At 36.2% G+C, this 22035-nt stretch overlaps 1 protein-coding gene across 1 annotated transcript; it reads left to right on the top strand.

Moving 5' to 3' along the window:
• The first annotated feature begins 2 nt into the window (after window positions 1–2).
• On the top strand, window positions 3–19650 carry LOC142335436 (uncharacterized). Its single transcript, XM_075383926.1, has 5 exons — window positions 3–352; window positions 925–1163; window positions 5240–5453; window positions 17941–18069; window positions 19256–19650. Exons 1-5 carry the CDS (start codon window positions 268–270, stop codon window positions 19507–19509), a joined length of 921 nt encoding a protein of 306 aa, XP_075240041.1. The 5' UTR covers window positions 3–267; the 3' UTR covers window positions 19510–19650.
• Window positions 19651–22035: the final 2385 nt, after the last annotated feature.

The following is a 22035-nucleotide window of genomic DNA, read 5'->3' as shown; positions in this document are numbered from 1 at the left end:
CCTGGCTATCGTATATTTTAATATTTATCAATTATTAAATAGCGTTTTGGCCATTACACATGGTAAAATACACCTGCACAAAACTCTTATCTCCTGAATTAAACACGAGCACAAAACTCTGCATCTTTTGAACGCAGAAAAATAGTAAAAAAAAGCCTGACAACACATTTTAAACATTGCATTCACAAACTAGCAGCTTTTATCAGAAGCAACATCGCAGTTTATCATTTTCTATTTTGTTTTTAGCAAAGGTCTGGATATCTAAAAATGCTACTGCAATTTCGCAGAATTTTCGCTTTCTTGGTTGCTGCAATCATTAGCTACGTAACGGCTTCTGTTAAATATAAACGCAGTAAGTATTACTCTTACAACTTTAGTCTCAAAAGCCCATATTTCCAAACAAACATTGTGATCCGAACACCACACAGGAAAACAAAGCCCAATATAAACTCCTTAACTAGACATCTCTTTATAGAATTTTAGTCAATTGCAAAATTTTCATCCTTTCGAATCATGAACAAAACAATTTGTCATTTGGAACATTTTGAACTTGCAACCCAGACAATCGGGTTTCCGATACAAACAAATATTTTGCAGTATAATCCTCATGACCACTCTGATTTTTGATTTTTTGAGTTTATTATTTGGTTTCAAGTCTTCTCGCTTCTTGGGTGAGACGACAACGCAGAATTGTAGCTGGGAAAAGATATCAATATTTGAGAAGGCTATCAATTAAGAAAATTTAGATCTGTTAGACCAAATAACTGCATCGGAGAAAAATATCCGAACAAAAAGACATTCCTAACAAATTTTTGGTTCTTGAAACAAAAACGCATGGTGACCACCTTGTGACGACCACTTTTAAGAATGTTCGCATTTATACATTAGTGTTTTATAAGTACGTTCGAAAATCACTTGTTTCAGTTGATATTTCAACTGCTAAAGACAGACTACTAAATGTGGATGACGAATACGGTGGCACTATTTTTGTGGGCAATAAAAAGACTAAGTATCCCAAGGACCTCAACAGCACAATCCTGGTCCGTGCAAATAAACTCCCCACTTCCCAACAATACTCCGATTTCAAGACGTATGTGGGATTCAAATTTGTCCGATTTGATATTCCCGACAAATGGCCATGGAGCGGGACTTGCGGTGATTACGTGAGTTTTTATAATTGTGAGTTCTAGAGTACGAATCTCATAACTGGGGAATACAGAACAAAAAAGATGTCTCGCAAAAGTTTACGTGTGGCAGGCATAGTTCCAACAACATGCGTGCAAGGAAAATGATTATGCATCAGTAAAACAGATACAAAATCTAGGACAGACTGCTCTCTTGGAAACATTTTAATAGTTTAATAGAATTAGGGACATTTTGGAATCATCGTCACTCTTAGCAAGAAAACATTTTTACGACCAATAATCATATGATTGCCACTAAAATTATTTGTTCCAACATACTCAAGCTGTTCAATATGGCTTATTGTACAAAGAAGCTGAACGTAACTCTTATTTTAGCTGCAGCAATCTTTGTGTGCTTTGAATTAATCTATCCACAAATTTGCCGAAGTACAATTTGCGAAACTGTAGCCTTATCATGCGAGATTTGGCCGTTACAGGCGTACTCTGTTTCTGCTCTATCCACTTTGAAAGTTACAATGTCTCTAAAGAAGTAACTTCGCTTTCACTTTTAACCAGTTTTTGAAAACTGCCAAAAGCTTTATTTTCCAATTTTGGTGAAGCTCGAGGCTTTCATATGGAATTCTTTACATACAAATTTTGTATTTCAGTAATTAGCACTCTGTTTGAGTACTTCAAACTATGTCTTTCTAGACAACTGATAGAAAATTATTGCAATTATGCGACTCGTAATGAAACAACTATAAGCAGCAGACCGTCCATTTTAAAGATTCATGTTTGTAGGGACTGGCGAAGAAAACCACGATTATAAAGCCATGATCCAAGAACTGTTTTGGACGAGCTATTGACTAGTTGACAAAAACAAAAGGTTGATAAAGGAACTCACCCAAAAGGTCTCTTATTTTTGCAATTTCCAGCCAAATCGTTTAAAAACATTTTTTAAGAAAAATGGTGACATGGCGTTTTTTCGTCGTCGAAAATGTTTCCCAGTTATTGTATTTGGGAGATCAAAAATTTCGTGGTCTTGTCATGTATTGGGTAGAGAGGAAAACAGTTTTGTGAAAGGCACCAATATTTCCCGCTTTTTCGCAAATTCCTGACAAAAAGGAACAAGTCGGTTCTTTGCAGATATCTCAAAACCCAACGTTAGCACAAAATTTTTCCACCTTGTAAATATATTAAAAAACTCTTAGAGCAAAAAATAATTTGGGGTCAAGATAAAGCAAAGAAATTTTGAAAATTTACACCACCAATAAAACGCATTTAACATAGCCGCCAAAAAAGCAGTGCAAGTCTTGAAGCACAAACCCAAAACGTAGCTGGCAGATTGCCAGAAAATAGCCGCAATAGCTTCGTAGATCTGCAGTCTCAAAAAAAAACAGTAAAAAAGACAGACCAAAAAATTTCGTTTCTTCATTGAAGGCTGATATGTTATATTTTGATTTAAAATCTGTAAGTTTTTGATGCCTCTATTAGCTGCTCTCTAATACCCATTTAGAGTGGTACACACCCATTTGACCTTATCTTAAAATTAAAGTAAATAAAAGTCAATTTCAAAGTGAGGAAGTCATTTTTGTGAGTGAGGTAAGTCAAGTGTAACCAGAAATTTAATCGCGCAAATGAAAAAAAAAACTCGCTCCACTAAGGGCAAAAAATGATGTCAAGCATGAATTTTAGTTGAAATTGCATGAAAGAATGAACAATAAGCAGATCTGAAGTCGCTGTGACGTCATATGGTCGTAACAAAAATCTCGAAGACGAAATAAAAAAAAACATAGCAGGAGAAGTCCTGACGTACAATTCAAAGAATTTTCATTGACTAAACAAACAACTAGACCTAGAATGAACTATGAGTGGATTGGGAAAACCGCTTACAAAAAATTCCGATCCAAAAAATTGAAAAAACAGTAAAAATCAAAGTGAAATTGCTGCATGTGAACAAAAAACCACTAGCAAGAAAGCCAATTTTTGTTCCAACACTGTTTTCTCACTCTACTTTGAAATTAGAGCGAAAAAATTTCACGACTCAAACCACTCGCTTTTTCATTCCACTTCCTGTTTCGGTGTGACCAAAATAACAACTCCAATTTGACAAAATAACAACCCCAAAAATCATGAAAATGTGTGAACAGATCTTAAAAAAAGACAGCTCCCCATTACAATTCAAATTCTTTGAATTGTAAAGAACAAAGAGAAGGCCAATAATAGCCCCAACTATCGCTGTGCGGCTATTAAAAATAAATGGTCTGAATACCTGACATTTATCATCTTTACAGCAGCATCCAACTAAGACAATCAACAAACCCATGACCCCTATGTGCAAAATTGAAAAAAAACCAAAGCCAGTTAACAATTTTGTTTTTCAAGATTTCGTGTTTAAAGAAACACCAAAACAAAAACACTTTATAGCAATATTGACACTACGCAACCTTCGAATCATTTCACAATACAACACCTGTAGGCCAATCGATTGACAAACCAAAAAGGAGGCAAAAAATGAACAAATTGGGAATGTTTTTTGGGAAAGTCAGTAGCGTCAAGGTTAGAAAACAACAAAATTACATGGCGAAATTCTTCACCAAAGCTTGGAAGAAAACTTCAGAAGTGAAAAATATCCTTGAGAATTTTAACGGCTGAAAAAGACACAATAGAACAACAAATGAAGGCAAGATGACAATGAGCCAAAAATTGAGGTCAAAAAATTCAACAAAATTTTACCGCATTAGAGGGCGAATAAGAGGTGTTAATTTTGAGATTTAAGCGATAAGACGCAATACTCAAAATTATCCAATTATTTTTTTTGAAAAAATAGCGTCAAAATCAAAAAACAATTGCTAGAAAAGCAAGTTATTAGATTGATGTCAAGGCCTTTTCAACTAATTAAACCCGTCATTAGACTAATTGATAAGACAACAAAAATACAACCAAACACTAAATTTGCTAATAACGATAAGTGCGAAACTCACAGAAAGCATTAGCTATGAAACGAAACATCAGCTAAAATCCTATTAGCAACTGACGATATCCATCATTATTGAGATACAGGGATAATGCAGCAATAAGTACAGCAAATATGTGACAAAATTTAACAATTTATCGAAAGCAAACAGCGTATAAGTCATAAGAAGATATATCAATGAGCTGAAAGGATCAATTCGATTAATTAGGGCATCCTTAGCACCAGATCAAAGCTATCGACAAAATGATAAAACGCGCAAACAATTTTGCTTGAAACCAATTAGTGTCACAGTCATAGAAAACATTAGCCTTGAATATAATCGATCAAAATAATCCTCATTATATGAGCTCAATCCCCTAGACAAAAAGTAAAACAAATATTCGCAAAACGTAAAAATTCATTGACAATTTTTGAGAACAGATAGTGTTTAAGTCATGACGACCACCAGCCAGTAACTCAAACCTTTATTTAGTTTCGTTAATGCCTCAATGAAAACCAGAGACCTGTCATTGATAACACTTAGTGACAAAACAGAAATGGAAAAATGACAAAAATTGAATATTCACTAATATTCTACGACAACCAACAGTGTCAAAAGATCAAAAAGCATTAGCTGCTTTTGACGAGTTTAAACAATTGCAAATAGGTGCAATTAAAACACAAGTATCATATTAATAGCACTCCATATAAACAAAGAAAAAAGAAGTCATGCTGCCGCACTTAAAAAAATTTTAATTCCGAAACCCAAAATTTGTTCAAATACTTTCGAGTAATTTCTCAAATCACGCTTTAAACCTATCGTTTTTTTGCTCTCTTGGCTACACCAGAGTGATTAAAATCACCACTCAAATTTGACTTGCCGTCAACAAGAATACGCGAAAAAAAATTATGAACAGCGCACCAATACAATCCAAATACTTTGAATTGTAAAAGCTTGTGCAATATCAATACCTCTCTTCGAGTCATAAAAAGGTCAACATGATTACAATAATTGTTCAAACGTCGTTCGAGAACAATTTAACAAATGACATACAGATAAAATCGTTAACTTTCTCCAAAGAACAAACTGCCTGACACCTTATCGAGAGCCGCCTCTCCTTTAATCAAGAGCCTGATTCCTTGAAATGAAATGTTTAAGGTTGAGATCTACGAGGATTCGATGGAATCTACAGCTCTGACTAACAGCGAATATAATAATGGACTGTGCTCTGATCTCTACAAATCGAAAAAGGACGACTACGACTTTAAAACCGAGATAAGCGACACTGCTTTGGTCAGGTTTATTTCAGACATAGCAGTTGAAGGCACAGGCTTTGAGCTGGCTTTCACGTCATACTACAAATCTAGTGGAAGTAGGTAGAACGCCTTGTATCGTCCCGCAATATTCATTTTTCATTTAAAGTTTAATTATAGTTGATTTCCGATTACAAAGCACCTATAAACTACCGACTTCGCACATTATTTCTGCAACAAAAACAAGTCTGCTTTGAGTGTATGACGGATAAACAGGCAAACTCTGGTGAAGCAAGTTTAAGAAAACCATATTTTGTATGATAAAGAAAAACCGGTTCTTTTCTGTTTTTGCCCCCTCCCCCCCCCCCCCCCCCCCGTCCTATATAACCAGTCTGTTTGCAACCCAAATCTGTACTTTTTTGTCCTAAGAGATCCTTCAATTTAGTCACAAAAAATTGCCGGTATCGGCAGAGGACTGATTGGTTTTTGTTTCCGGTTGACAGAAAAATTATAGCCATGAAGCCAATCCTATGAAAGATAAGCGTGAAAATAGTTTAAAAACCCACTATTCTTTGTCTGTCTATATTATACTGAAAATGATGTTATACCAGACTTTCGTGTTCCAAAAAATGATGTTTTCTCTGATCAGGCCGTACGTGGTTTTCAGATTAGGCTACTTAAAACGGAACTAAACAAACCAAGAGAAAATAAAGCGATCCATCACGCAAGCGCTTACAGTAGTAGGAGTGAACTGTGTCAGGATCTGAACGAAAAATTGCTCGGTTCTGTGGCCTTCAACATTCGCTTGTCTATCAAGCCTTTGACAAAAGATACATCCAGAAGCTCGAGAACATTGGCCTCGGAGGAAAGCTACTCCAACTACTCGAAAACTATCTCACAAACCGAACGCAACGCGTCAAAATTGGAACAAGCAAATCAAAGACCAGAAATGTAACCAGCGGAGTACCTCAGGGATCAATTTTGGGGCCTCAGATGTTCATCATCTACATTGGCGATCTCCCCGAAGAAATCTCAGGCATCCCGGCCTTCGGATACGCGGACGATTTCAAAGCAATTACCCACGGCGAGACCACTCTCGGGGAAATACAAAATGGAGCAAAGCAAACCATATGGACCTAAATGTTAGCAAAAGTAAAACTCTCCTCATCAGAGGGGATCTAGCCGAGCGTGACGAGGCAGGTCTGGAAACCGTTGCCACCCAAAAAGATCTCGGAGTCGTAATGTCTCGAAATCTCTCTTGGAGCGCAAACTGCCAACTTAGAACAACCAAAGCGTGGAAAGCCTGATACACATTCAAACGAAATGTTTCGAGCAGAACCTCAATGGAAACGAGACTGAACGCTTACATAGGATACGTAGTGCCCGTACTCACTTACGCCTCCCAAATCTGGTACCCTTCGAAGACTGACATGAAATCAATCGAGAAGATCCAGCAAAAGGCAACAAAGTGGAAACGACGAATACCATCAAAGACTCGAAACACTGAAAATACTCCCACTCTCCATGTTCATGGAAATGCACGATGTCCTCTATCTCCTCTCAATCCTAGAAGGCAATTACTACGTCCCCGAAGACAAACTGCCAAAGCGAAAAGAAAACGAAACAAGACAAAAGCAGGAATTTGGACTCCCCAAACACCGACTACATAAATCAGACGAAAACTTCTTCTTCAGAGCCGCAAAGCTATTCAACATCATCAGTAGGACAACGGAGAAGCCAATGACGAAGAAACTTCTGACAGAGATGTACCAAAACTAATTCCACAGAAGCTACAACGAACTCGACAGCTGCACTTGGAGATTTCTATGCAACTGTGGAATCTGCAATCCAATGAAAAAACTCGTGCCAAACGAAAACTGAAGGGTTCCACACCCGAGGGCTCCGACCCTAAAGACTCTCCTACTACTACTACTACTACTGTTTCAACACTTTAATTCCAAATATGAAATAAAGGCACGGTTGGCAACAAATACAAATACAAACACAAACAAAACAAGAAGAGTTATTTGTTTGGTTATTCTGTGAAGTGCTGTACGACGAAATTGTTGAAGGCATTATTTGACCCGGTTGCTGCTTTCTCCTGCAATCTGGTGAACGATACTTTGTTTCGTACACAGTCTCCTTCGATTTGACTCATCCACGTTTTCCGTTGCCCCCCAGGAGCGCGTCTGGCATGGGCGTATTGATCGGGCGGGTCCCAATCGAAGGCACTGCGGGCTAATCTTCCTGGTTCCATTCTCTGGATGTGACCGTACCATTTTATTCGTTTGAGCATGATCATCGTGGATAGTTACTACTACTACTACCTCTACTATCCGGAAAATTAGACTAGAACATAAGCAAAGGTTGAATGCAAAGTTGAACAAGCTGTCTGTACGTCAGGACAGGCCGTCAAAGGAACAACATTTTGATTCCATCAGAATACTTGACTTTAGCTTACCAATTTTTGTGAAAGATCTTCTGTCCTACGGACCAAAACATCCAATCCGCGAAGAATTCAATGAAGTGCAATTTTTGGCAGCTATAGACAAACTGGACCGCACGCTCCAGGAAAGCGGAGCTGATGGTTAGAAACTACGTGAAATTGACGCCTCTGCAAAATTATACGCCAAAAATGTCAGAGAAACACCAGCCGACAGAGGGGTTGTGAAAGTGGCAAAACTTTTAAACGATAACGACATCGTGGCAATTCCTTTTGATAAAAGCACGGGATTTGGTGTGATGAAGAGGCAATCATACAACAAAAAACTGCCGAATGTTCTTGATTGCACCCAATTTCAAAAAATTGCTAGTACTGTAGATAACATTGCTCTGAAGATTGCGTAAGACATCAACAGCGTTGCATGATATGAAGAAAAGCTCTTTCTTGAGCAAAAAAATTATGAAAAATTGAGCTCAACAGGAGCACAAACCGCGAGATTTTATGGCTTAGCAAAAGTGCACAAGAATGGAATTACTTTATCCCAGTGTTGTCTATACCGAGAAGTAGATATTATATTTTGAATAAATTCCTCAGACCACTTTTTGATAAAGTACCTGGTGCTAACATTGAGACGTCAACGCTGGATGCACAAATAAAACTAGAATCCATAAAATTGGGGCCCGATGAGAGCATCGTTTCTTTGGAAGATTTTATATGCAAATGTCCCTGTTAATGAAGCGATTGAAATAGCCTTGAGGAGCTTGTATTTTAGTGACCTCGACCCTGAGATGTCAATATCGAATTTGAAAACACTCTTGAAGCTAGCTGTGACAAAAGTCTTTTTTAAATGCAATGACAGATGTTTCTGTCAGGTGGATGACTTAGCAGTGGGAGCATAACTTGCAAAAGCTCTGGCTGACATTTGGATGAAGTCATTTGAAAATCAGATCAAGTCAACAAAAGAGATCATCAATAAGATCCCTAAAAATGATCTTGAGGCCTGCACTGAATGCAACCGTAGAACCATCTATAGAGGTAAAAGCATGGCTTGTGAGAAATGTGAGAATTGGTTGCATGCAAAATGCCAAAATTTTGATGATAAACTTTACGCGAAAATGAAGGACATGACGTGGTAATGCTCTAATTGCCAGGAGATTTACAAATTAGATAGTGAACCAGAAACTGAAAGACAACTATTATTAAAGAATGTTGTCAATACAAAATGCACAGTAAATGGTGAACCGGAAACTTTATTGAGGAAAGTAAACACCCTTCATTAGAAATTAGAATTCACAAAGTAAAATCCAGACGAAAATGGTAATTTTGTTTCTTTAGACATGAACATCAATGTGAATAGCTGCAAAGAAATTAATTATGTGTGGAACAAGAAACCAACCGATACGGGAGTCGTCTTGAATATCGGTAGTTGTGCACCAATTCATCATAAAAATAACCTTGTAGTAGAAAAGTAGGGAACGAACACTGAAATATTAATTGCAGAATGCATGTTCTGCCTAAAGAAATTTTCGAATTGCTATGCCAGCAACGTTATTTTGTGACTCAACAGGAAAATCTCCTATTCAAAACTCATACAAAAAAAGACTCGTAATAAAAGTTTTCAAGTTCTTTTAACATTTTAAGAAAATTTATGGTTGAAACCTGAAAAAACTTTTCAAAAATTCGAAAATGTGAATAGATAATCAAGACACGTTGCTGTATATTTGCATACCTGTAAATATTTACTTAACAAGTTTCAAACGCCTGACAATGCAAGTTATTGCGAAAAATTTGAGTAATTTAACAATTTTATATAGACTTTTAACACTTTTTAGCTATATTATACTTAAAGATTAGCTCAAAAAAGAAAAACAGACACATCGCTAGAACACAACCAACTGACGGCGACATCAGATGGGTCAAACAAAAAACCTCTTGTCTTCAATAAAAGCTCCCTTTGAAGCACCAACCTTTTCGCGCTGCCTAAGTGTCCTTGAACCTCGTATGCAGAGGATGGAACTCCTTACAGATGACATTAGATGGGTCAAACAAAGAGGATCTTTTCTTCAACAACAGCTCCTGTTGAAGCATCAATCTTTTCACGCCCCCTAAGTGTCCTTGAAGCTCAAATACCGACGATGTAACTACTAAGGAGAGCGAAGCTGATTTTCTCCTTTGATATGATATTATGTCAGCGCAGCTGTCCTTTTTTCATACGGAGAGCGTCGAAGCCAGTTGTTTCAGCACCTTTTAGGATGATCGGCCAGTTCCCTCAATACCTGCGAAGACAAGTGGAACAAATATTGAAATCTCAACATTAATTACTTGTTATTCATTTTTGTTCTCTTTGAAAAGGTTCATGATATGTGTAGGCTCCAATACTGCTATCAGAGCAAATTTTGCCAGCGCGTTTAATATTTTTGCTTCAGGATTGTTTTAGCCTGGATTTGCAGCCTGGATTTCTCAGAATTCGTGGGTTTTGATATCTTATTGTTCATCATCATCAATTGTTGTCGATTTGAGATCAAACAGATCTCTTTGCAATCGCCGCAGCCAAAATTTGATGTCGACATCTTGGCAGACATCACTTAATAAACTTGCAAAAGTGTCTTGAAATTATTTAAGTATTTGTTTCTCATGTTGGGTTATGCTCCGTTCAGACCGTGAAGTCAATGTGCCACCGAGAAGTTTTCATTGCATACTCATAATTAGGGCATCTTCATTAGGTAGCAGCCATAGCTACGGGCAGTAACATAACGAAAACCACTCTTGGTAAGGCTAAAATGATACCGTTTTTCGTTAAGCTAAAGCGACATCAGATGGTTCAAACAAAGAGCCTTTTTTCTTCTACTACTTTTCCTTTTGAAGCATCAACCTTTCCGCTTCACTTAAGTGCCCTTGAAACTCGAAAGCAGAGGATAGATTTCATTACAGATGGGGACATTGAATGGTTCAAACAAAGAGCCTTTTTTGTCTACAACAGTTCCATTTGAAGCAATAACTCTTTCGCGCCGAAAAGTGCCCATGAACCTTGAAAGCAGAGAATCGAACTCTCTATTAGAGTGAAGATGATTTTGTTCTTAAAAAATATGATGTCAGCGCAGCTGTCTTTTTTTCACACAGAGTGGCGAGGCCAGTTCTCTCAGCACTCTTAAGATTATGGGTCAGCTGCGTCGGTGCCTGCGAAGACAAAGGGATAAAAATTTGAATTGCCAACTTTAATTACCCTTTTTCCTTTTTATTTCTTTGATAATATTCATGATATGTGTAGGCCTTACTTCTGGTGTCAGAGCAACTTTCGCTAGCGCTTTAAATAGTTTTACTTCAAATATCTCTTATTAAGCATGAATTCCCAAAATTTGAGGACCTCGATATCTTATTGTTCAACATAATCTGTTGTCGTTTATTTAAGAGAAAACAATTTTCAATGCAATGGCTGCAGTTCAGTTTTGATTTTGACATCGTGACAGACCTCTTTCCCAGAGTTGGCAAATGTGCATTGTAGTTCATGGTGTCCCAAGTGGAGTAACCTCCCTTCAGATCAAGAAGTAAATGTACCATAGTGAAATATTCATTGCATGCGCATAATTAGGGAGTCTTTATTAGTCACAGCCATATGCACTGTTTTCTATAAACTACCAGACCGTGAAGTAAATGTGAATAGCGCACTCACACTATGATTAAATTCGGCCATTTGTTCTTCGGCGTTGACTTTGCAGACAGTTTTGAAGGATGTGTTTTAAATTTAACTAGTAACACATGTGCAAGATTTTGAAAAAAAGAATTGGCCCATTCTGCTCATGAAATATCAAAAATAACAAAAAAATAGAAAAAAAGTAAAAAGTTCTTTTTCTAATTTAGTCTCAATTTTTGAAATTACCGATACAACTGCCTCATGAAGTCCACGCCTACTTTTCGGTGAAAATTGAATAGCGCAAATCAAATTTTTTGATTTTTATTTTTTTGTGTCGTAGTTTTTTATTGTATGTATGTATTTGAATGCGCGCGTGCATAGTGTGGGTGTATGCAAGTGACTGCTTGTTTGTGTGTAGTGTGTAGTATGTATGAGTAAAAAGAGACAGAAAGAGAGAGGAAAGAGTTGTTTTCAAAGAGTTAGTTCCTTTAAATGTCAGTCAAAACTAGAAGCAGAGCGCAAAACCGGCTACAATTCTTGGAGAACTAGAAAATTTACATAGTAATTATTACAAGTTGCGATTTCAAATAATTGAAAAAGTAATATTGGTCTTATTAAATCTGGCCGGTAACACATCTGCTTAATTTCGCGAAAAGCGATTTGGCCCTTTATGCTTATAAAACATCATAAATGATTAAAAAAAGAAGCTTTCTGAAGAAATCTCTAAAAATTTTATTTCAAGTATTACTGTCAATCATACAATTAGAAAAACATTTGTCTCAAAAAAGTACGCTCCATGTTTTTGGGATACGAAAAACAAAGCATTGATGTACGGAGGGAAACATGGGTGAAAGTCAGATGCCATGAAGGTTTTAAAATGTGTTTGTTCTTTATGTGTGCGTGAACTCATGTGGGTGTATGTATATAAGTGCGTCTGAGTGAAATATGTTTGGTAAATGCCTGTTAGAAAGAGAGAAAAATTGATTCTAGCATAAAAAGTTCCTTCAAAAGTTAGGCAGCACACGTAGGGGCAGGGAGTGAAAAAACTGTCTGAAATCTTAAAAATTGGAAATATTACTTAATATTTGCTACAAAATGGGTTTTAAACATGTTCAAAACCAAAAAGTGTTCATTTATTTTTGCTGGTAACACATGTACAAAATTTTGAAAAAAACAACTGGCCAATTGTGCTCACGAAAAATCAAAAAATGACAGAAATAGGTAAAAAATCATTTAAAAATTTTTTGTCAATTTTAAAATTACAAATAGAACTGCCGCAACTAGTTTTCTAGAGAGAACAAATAAAGTATATAGTTACCGCGCGAACCAAGACTGAAGATTGGGTGCAAAAAATTCAAATAAATGTGTTTTTTTTGTTTCGGGTTTTCCATCTGTGTTTGTCTTTTTTGTGTGAGTGCATATATATAACTGCCTGTATGTGTAATCTGTTTGATATATGTGTGTAAGGGAGAGAGAGAGAGAGAGGGAAAGAATTAATTAATCCGGGAGAGTGCAGAAGTGCAGAAGCTCACTGAAATCTTCAATGTTCTTGCCTTTCAAAATGTGCTTCAATTACTTTCCTAGAATGTTCTATGGAGTTATAGTTTTGGTCTGCTGAAAAAAAATGCATAATTGTTGGTTCGAAGAGTACAATTAGTTTTCCCCTATTGATACAGGTTGTTTTCGGACATTTCCAACGGTTTTTCCGTCAGCAATAATAGTTGTTTTTGCAACCTGGAGAAGCATGTTGGAATATACTGTGCTGCGCACAGACTTATACGAGCCAACTTAAATCTTTGAGTAGTTAGTTTAGATACAGATCTGTACTAAATCAAAAATGCTATGACTTTTATTCAAATAGTTTTCGAATTTTTGTGTCATTCAAAAAAACTATCCAATTTTTTGCCTCAGAAAGTGTATCTATATAATTGCTTGTATGTGAAAAGTGTTTGGTATGTGTCTTTAAGAGAAAAAGAGAGAGAGAGAGAGAGAGAGAGAGAGAGAGATAGAGATAGAGAGAGAGAGGGGGGAGGGAGAGAGAGAGAGACACAGGAAGAAGTGAAATAATTCAAGAGAGTTATTTAATTAAATCATTTGTCACAAATAGACGCAAAATGCAGAAGCTCTCTGAAATCTTAAAAAACTAGAAAAAAAACGTATTACTTGCTACAAATTGCAAAGTATGTTTAAGTATGTAAACAATGCTTTTTAACGAATATTGTGTTTCTTATTTGTGAATAGTAGCACAATTTCAAGATTTCGAGAAAAAATGAGTTTGACATTTATGCTCATGTAACATCAAAAATTCGTTCAAATGATAAACACAATTAGAGGAAGAGTGCAAAAACAATAAAGAAGGAAAACAGTACACTTATCTATTTTTTATATGCGGCTTTAATTTTGTCCAAAATCAAATCTTTGTGTTTCAAATCTCGCTGGCACTTTTCATTTCTTCATTAGTACAGTACTATACTAAATAAAAAGTGCTATGACTATTTTGCAAAAAAGCATTTCCTTTTTTTGCTCAGCATAAGGCTCAAAATTAGTTTAGATAAACCGCATTTTTATAAAGCAATTTTATAAAGCAAACAAAAACAGTTTTCAATTGAATAATATTCAATTTCTGTGAATAAAATCAGGACAAACTAGTTTCCAGATACGATTGGAGGCTTTGGTAGGCATTACTGTGCACTAAATTAGCAAAGATTTCTATAAACTGATTCCAAAGACATTTTAATTTATTTTTTTCGAGGAGTGTGAGACTAAGCAAAAACTGTGTAAAATGAAATTGATTTGATACAATAAGATTAAAACAGAAAAAAAGCAGTCTAAAATTAAGTTTACAATGGTGTTGAAATTAAGTGATAATGATTTAAGTAATTTAGCGCAATTAAAATAAATGAAAAACGCCATAAATATAGGTTTTTTGTGTTTTAAAAGTTTCTTCTTAATCATAGGACGGATCTTGAAGATTTATAAGAAAATTCCATGCTTTCAAATCTCTGTATGTATGTCACTTGTAAAAAAGTCCAAAAAAATTGTTTTGGGTCTTTAGGCAGAATTATTATATTCCATATATCTTTAAGTAAATCCTAGATAAGGTCTCAATTTTTACAAAAGCCTCAATTGTTCCTGGGTGGGGGAGGATCTATTTACTCAAATGGTTATTTTGTTCAGTCAGTTTTCGCCGATCGATATATTCATCGGAGAAAGTTGTAAGTGGTATCAAAAAAGCCCGTCCAGCATAGAATGTAGAATAATTTTTTGGAATTTCCTTTTGTGCATGGAGTTATCGAGATATCAATTTTTGTGAATATTTGCCGGTATTCATTTAATTTTTTCAAATTTTCCGTACAATTTCTCAATTTTTGTCCATTTTGGTAAAAAGAACATGTTGAAATTATCAACAAAACTGTAAATAGAATAAATGTTAAAACAGAAAAAGTTGTTAAAGAATTTGATCAAAAATTTCCTTATTATTTTAGATAAAGTTTTAGCCTTTTTTCAGCAAAAAAAGCAGTTCTATAGCACATTTTGTTTAATTTAACCGCAATTACATATACATTTCTATCAATTACAATATTGGCTACTTTTACTTTCATTTGCTATGAAATTCTTCTGAAATTAAATATTTGCCGGTTTTTTCCCTTTTAACTCGATAATTATCAAAAATTCTTAATTTAGTGTTGAAACCATAATGACTTTTTTCGTCAAACTATGTGTTTCGCCAACATTTGAAACACTTTTTACGTGCAAATGAGGTCCAATAAACATATATAGAACTCATTGAAAAGCTTAAACTTTCTGTGGCTTCAACAGTTTTCGCATAAGATTGTTTCTTTTTCAAATTTTGAGTTTTTCATTTTTTGTTTTTGTAGTCTTAAGACTTAGTTTTGCTAACGGTTTGACTAATTGGAGGTTTTTATGGAGGTTTTTAAAATAAAAAGTATTGAAATTTTTGAGTTTTTGCTCTAAGTTTCAGTTCCAACAAATGGTTGCATCAATTTTCATGTATAATAATTTTTTGAATTCCTGAGTTTTATGGTTTCAGAAACGATTTTTGGCTTTGAGACTCACGGTTTCTTTTTTGTAAATTTCACAACTTTTCTTGATTATATGTTTTTTCTTGTCATTTTGTTACTGTAATGACTGAACAAAAATCACAATAATGGATCGGAAAGAAGACGCAATCCAAAATGTCTAGGGTTTTTAGAATAGGTTATGGTTGTAACGGCTTCGACACAATCTTCTTGGAAAATTTTTCAGAACTTTTGAATTTGTCTATATTTAACGTTCTTTTAGCAGTCGCATGATTTATTCGGGATATTGACAGGTTTCAGGTTCCCATTTTTCTGAAAGATTTAACTCATTAATTAATGTTTTTCATGAATTTGTACTTGTTTGTTTCAATGTTTCTTTAAAATATCAATGTTTCTTTAAAAATTTCCGGCTTTTCATTCTTTGTTTTCTTGATTGTAATAATTTATATCTTAAGTTCATCAATTTCAGGTGGCCTTTTTTGAGATAAGAGCCAAATTTTTGTTTAAATGGCAATTTTATCCCTAATTTAATGGGTTTCTATTGTTGATCCACAAAAGATTCCATAAATTTTTTTTAGGTTTCGGAAATTTTGACAGTATTTGTGCTTAATATTGGATGTTTGGTCACATTGGCATATTAAACGCGAGTCCATTGGCATTGAATGCTGACCCAATTTTGTATATGTAATTTAGTTTTATAAATGGTTTAGGATTTGGATTGGACACTGAATTAAAGCAAGCTTTTATCGAATTTTCAATTGGTTCGGGTTTTTTTCAGTTCGGTATTTTTCTTTTTATTAGTTGACAGACATAATCTGGATAACGAGTGGTCTCTGTGGTTATTTGAACTTTAAATATACATATTTATTGATTTCAGTTGACAGCTAATAGTTTACATGTCATTAAAAAAATTTTGTTTTTAAAAAAAATAGTCTTTTTTTTGTCTTTCCCTTTTTCCTTTTTTTATGTCTTTTTCTTGCATCGTATCATTTAGGACAGGTCGCATATCTTGCTTAGTTAAAAAAATTTTTTGTCTTTAATTTCTATGTGAAGATAATTTTACCTTGTTCAATTTTTTATAATTGTAGGTTGAGTTTTGGTCGCAATTAACGATTGGTTTTGTTTTTAATTTCTGTTTGTGTTGTCTCGTAGACTTGTTAACTGCATATCTTATCGGCCCTCTAATAAGATGTTAATTAAATTGCTTAGTTGTATGAATTTAAAGCAAATTTTTATTCATGCAACAAACATTTTCGAGTTAAATATAAGTTTTTGAAAGTTTTCTCTCTATTCCTTGATCTGCTGACACACATTGCCGAGCCTCCTTGTTTTTTTAATGAATGGTTTTAAGAAACATCATGGAGAAAATGTTTCTGCCTCATATATTGCTGTTTTTGGTTTCAGGTGCTCTAAATGGATCACATAAGTTCATAATCACCCAGGTTGAAGTTTTATCCGGAAATACCCCCTGATCAGTCCGTGCCAGACCAAAGTGTCCATTGATCATTCTGAAGTGCACTCGAAACATCGTGCGCCCTCGGACTGTGTCTGTGAACAGACCTTGCAAGGCAGAAATTACCTCTTATCAGACCAAAATCAGACCATTGTCCAGACGATTGAGCGCTAAAGTTTACTGCTGATCAGACTATTGTGCGCTTAAAATTCACTCCTTATCAGGCTATTGTGCACCCAAAATAGTCTGATCAGTGAATTGTTTTCTCTATCTACAAAGCTTTTTAATTTTGCTATAATATATATTGATTTAACAAAAATTGATTGTTTGCAGTATTAAATTCATCTAAGGAAAAGCCAATTCTAAAACTATTGCTAATGAAAATATACCCAACTGCTCATTCAGTGAACTCAGAAAAGCAGCTTTGTGTTAACTTATTTTAGATAGGAAGTGGTTTTCAACATTTTTCGATATAACTTTTTTGGTTTGTGAATAATACCAAGCAAAATTGAGCGAAATTGCGTGACAATTTGACCTTGAAAAACCAAGTTTTTGGTCTCAGAGGAAGATATTGTTTGGCCCACATTGTATTTTGAATAAATAAGGCGAGCTATCAAAAATTCTGAACCCCTAAATGCTTTTGGATATATGAAAAGTAATGTTCCTGCCAGTTTTTGTAAAGTTGAAAAAATAGCATACAAAAATTTGTAAAATTCTTACAAAATGCCTAATGCAATATGGGCGAAAAAAGCAAAATATTCGGCGTGCTTGATTTCGCTATAAACAGATAAGCCCTAGAATCAAAAAATTGTCCGAAAGATGCTTTTATGCCCAAAATCTTGGCACTTTTATTTTATAGTTAAGAACGCATGCATATTTTCTTGCGAGTACACAATCGCTTGAAATAGGAGTTATGAATTTGGCCCGTTTCAGTCTGTAAAATAAAATCGGTTCCATATTCTGTCTGCTTTTTCGGGTTTTTTTCCTATTGTTTTCATAGAAACATCAGTTTTGTATAATCAAATGCTGTGTGCTTTAGGTTCGTGTCACAGTGAGAACGGAGAGTTCTTCTGTGAGAACGAGAACTGCATAGCACAGGTGCTGAGATGTGACAAACTGGACAACTGCGGGGACAACTCTGATGAGAAAAACTGTATCTACGAGGACGGTCAGATAACATTTTCATCGCATTCAGTCCGCATCGTATTCGTTAAAAACTTTTCCAAGATGTCTGTTCTTGAATTTCTTGCAAGAAATGTATTATTTCAACCTTATTTTGGCCAACCTTTATTAAAAATCTTGGAGCAATATTTTGAAAGTAATCAAAATTATGTCTTCTTCAGCTTGCAGTGATTGAGCAAACACTTATGACAAACACAAACTCAATGAAAGCAAAAACAACAAAAATTTATGTCGAGGACCAGCTTCCAACAAAAAACCTTACTGTCAAACGTGTTGTTGAGATATTGTGTCGGAATATCAAGTTTCCGTATTTATAAGAGCGTTATTATAAACACCTATATTATAAAAATATTTTTTATACGAATAGGGAACATTAAAAACAAGTTTTTTCCCACCACTTGAACTCTATAATTGGAAACCTCAAACTCACACAGGTTTCTGAATACAATGATTCTGTACATCGAGGGGGGGGGGGGGGAGGTTAAGTATTGAATCTAAATTTGTTGTTTGTTTGCCACAACAAACTTAGCTTCAATAATCATTGTTTTTGTTCTCAATGTTTCTATTGCAATAAGTGCTTTATTTGTATCTATGGGTAAATTTCATGTTCAAAGCGCCCTGAACCCTAAAAACGGCGTCAAAGAATTTCACGAAAAGTTCACCATGCTCAACACAGGTATTGTTTATGAGAAGACTTGAAATAATTGACCCCCTAGTCCCACTAGAGAATGTTTCTCGTCTTTTCATTTGTTGAGTTGAGGCCCGGGTTGACCACCATAAATAAAACTCGGCCACCATATCCAAGCCATATATGGTGACCAAGAAAACTCGGATACCATATGCCTGACCATACGGAACTTCAAACTAAGGCAGAAAAAGTGTGAAACAAAGGCTTCTGAAATATTTTGGTGGTGAAAAGTACTGGTAACTGGTGGTGAAAACAGGTACTGATTGTGTTGTATCCTGTTTACGTGGTACGTTTATGTCAACCCCTCCATGGAATCCCTGAAACGAGAAAAAAGTTGTATGAAAAACTTGGCAACCATGGTAAGATCATGCGACGAAAATTTTGTATGGCGTGTATGGAACCATATATGGCTCTCGGATATGGTTGCCAAGAAGGGTCAACCTGGGGGTCTAAACCAGGGAGCATAAATTAATTGTTTTGTTAGCTGCTCTGGACTTCTTCAAAGAGATGTGGGATCTGGTGACGGAGAACTATGCCCTGGTCATAGCCATAATCTCCTTTTCCAGCATGATATTCAGTGTGGTGCTGGCATTCTGTGTGAGGGTGATCTGCCAGGATGAGACCAAGAGACTTAGACAGCGCAAGAAGAAGCAGAACATTATTGTGGGGGCTGACGGGAAGAAGATTATCAACCCCAATCTCAAAGCACCTGTGTATCGAAAGAACCCAGGGCTGTAAAACTTTTGCCCTGAAGTGATCTTCATTTAGGAACAGTGAGATTGAAAACAAATTGAATAATAATGAGCAAACTTATTAACCCAGGTTGAGGTCCATAGCCAAATTGGTTTATGATCAGACCCAGTCGAGCGCACACCCGTGTGTTCCCAGACCGAAATTACAGGGTCTGGAAGGAAGTTCGAGCGCACTAGAGTCTGGACGATGGTCTGGAGATGGTCTGGTCAGAGGTCGAGTTGGTCTGAAAAGTCTGATCATAGGCGGATTTGAGCGCACTTGGATTTGATCAGAGCCAATTTCGAGCGCAATTGGGTCTGATCATAACCTCTTCGAGCGCAATTGGGTCTGATCAGAGGCGACTTCGAGCGCAATTGGGTCTGATCATAACTTCTTCGAGCGCACTTTGGTCTGATCAGAGCCGACTTCGACCGCAATTGGGTCTGATCATGACCTCCTCGAGCGCACTTGGGTCTGATCAGAAATGTTTTCGAACGCAATTGGGTCTGATCAGGGGCCATTTCCAGCTCATTATTTTTTTTTTATTTTTTTACTGAGAGGTGTTGGATCTGCCAAAAGTTAGCCACAAAGCAGCGTTCTGATCAGAGACCCATCATAACTCTGATTGCTCTGATCAGAAAAAAAGAGTCCAGCTGATAGCAGAGGCCGGTCCCCTTCAGAAGAAACTTAGATCAACTGGAGACCACGATGTTTCAGAGGGAAAGCTGTCTAAACTCATCCATTGAGTCAGAAATATACACTAAACTGTACACTAGATAAAATTTGATCTCAACAGTTGGTTTCGTTTCCTTTAGCAATACTTTTATAATTGATTTTTCCTCAGATGAATTAAATACGGCAAACATCAGTTTTTATGAAAAGAATATATTATAGCAAAACTAGGAGATTTTTCATAAGTAAAATTTTTCTCTGATCAGACTATTTCGAGCGCACTTGAGTCTGATCAGAACTGGTTTCGAGCGCACTTCAGTCTGATCAAAAATGGCTGCAAGCGCAACTGGGTCTGACCGTAAATGCTTCGAGCGCAACTGGGTCTGATCACAACCTCTTCGAGCTCAGTTGAGTCTGGTCATAGTGTGATTAAGGTCCGGGCAATGGTCTGAATTTGAGTCTGGACCATGGTCTGAAGATGGTCTGATCAGAACACTTTCGGTCTGAAAAGTCTGATCAGAGACCTTTTGTGTCTGGAAAGTCTGATCAGAGATATTTTGGGTCTGGAAAGTCTGATCAGGGTGAATTTCCGTCTGGAAAGTCTGATCAGAGATAATTTCAGTCTGGAAAGTCTGATCAGACGAAAATTTGGGTCTGGACCTCAACCTGGGAAGATACCTCCTACAGCCTTTTAAAAAAAACCTCTTTTTAAAAACGAGGTTAGAAAGATCTGTTTAAGAAAGTAGAGCAGTCACCACTGCTCAGCAGACAATGACATTTTTATATGATTGTGTTGCTCCTATCTGTGTGTAAATGCGTGATTTTTCTGAAGAATTTATCCTTTATTCATGAAACGGTTTTGCTTAATTTCAAAGCTCAATTCTCATTCTGCATATTCAGAGCTCGTCTGGGATATTACGTCGGAAACGGGTCCAAGACATTAAATCCGAGTGTCACACAAACAAACAAACACACACACACAACACACAGATGCATAACTTAACACACACTCACACGTACGCACACACACAGAGTGCAAACACGCTCTCACACAAATACACACTCACGCTCTCTCTCTCTCTCTCTCTCTCTCTCTCTCTCTCTCTCACACACACACACACACACACTCATACTCACTCTCTCTCACAAATGGTCACACATTCAAAACACACACACACACACACACACACACACACACACACGCAGTAAAAAGCATGCAAACTCACACACGCGCTTACACACACCCACACACAACTAAACGATCACACACACACATACATACACACACAGACACACAATCAAATGAACACATATATACAATCAATTTCACTCTCTCAATCCCTCCCTTCTCTCGTAAAGAACACATTCTTACAAACACACACACCCTCTATTTCTCCTCTCTAGTCTCTCAACGGAGATTCAAATGCCAACACTTACGCTCTCTCACTCACTCACATAAACAACCAACTCAAACTCACTAACTCCCTGTCTCTCTCTTTCTCTCTCTCTCACACTCTCTTTTACACAAACACTTACACACACAATTACAAACATGCACACACACTTACACAAAGAAACACGTTCACAAACGCACGCATAAACACACTCGCACACACAGGCACTTGTTTCATGTTCAATGGTATTGCAAACATGTTTTTTAGCGGCTCAACAAGGGCAAAAGGTAATGATCACAGTTTTTGTTTGTTCAATGTTTCCATACTCTCAGTGATTTTTTCAAGGTAAGTGATTTAAGACCTACCGTAATATTTTTTTGAACTTCCACTAACAAAAACACGCGATTGCCATTAGATACCCTGTTTTGGCTACTACATGGAAATTTTCGATATATATATATATATA

Source organism: Convolutriloba macropyga, chromosome 1 (genome assembly GCF_964194025.1).
Source record: "Convolutriloba macropyga chromosome 1, txConMacr16.3, whole genome shotgun sequence".
NCBI lineage: Eukaryota > Metazoa > Xenacoelomorpha > Acoela > Convolutidae > Convolutriloba > Convolutriloba macropyga.
Note: the sequence above shows the minus strand (reverse complement) of the source record. Positions and strands in the feature narration are given on the sequence as shown.

Bases quoted from the DNA above. Each gene is read 5' to 3' on its own strand.
- LOC142335436 (XM_075383926.1), top strand. From the start codon at position 268: ATGCTACTGCAATTTCGCAGAATTTTCGCTTTCTTGGTTGCTGCAATC. The intron at 353-924 runs GTAAGTATTACT...CACTTGTTTCAG, and splicing joins TTCTGTTAAATATAAACGCA to TTGATATTTCAACTGCTAAA. The intron at 5,454-17,940 runs GTAGGTAGAACG...TGTGTGCTTTAG, and splicing joins ATACTACAAATCTAGTGGAA to GTTCGTGTCACAGTGAGAAC.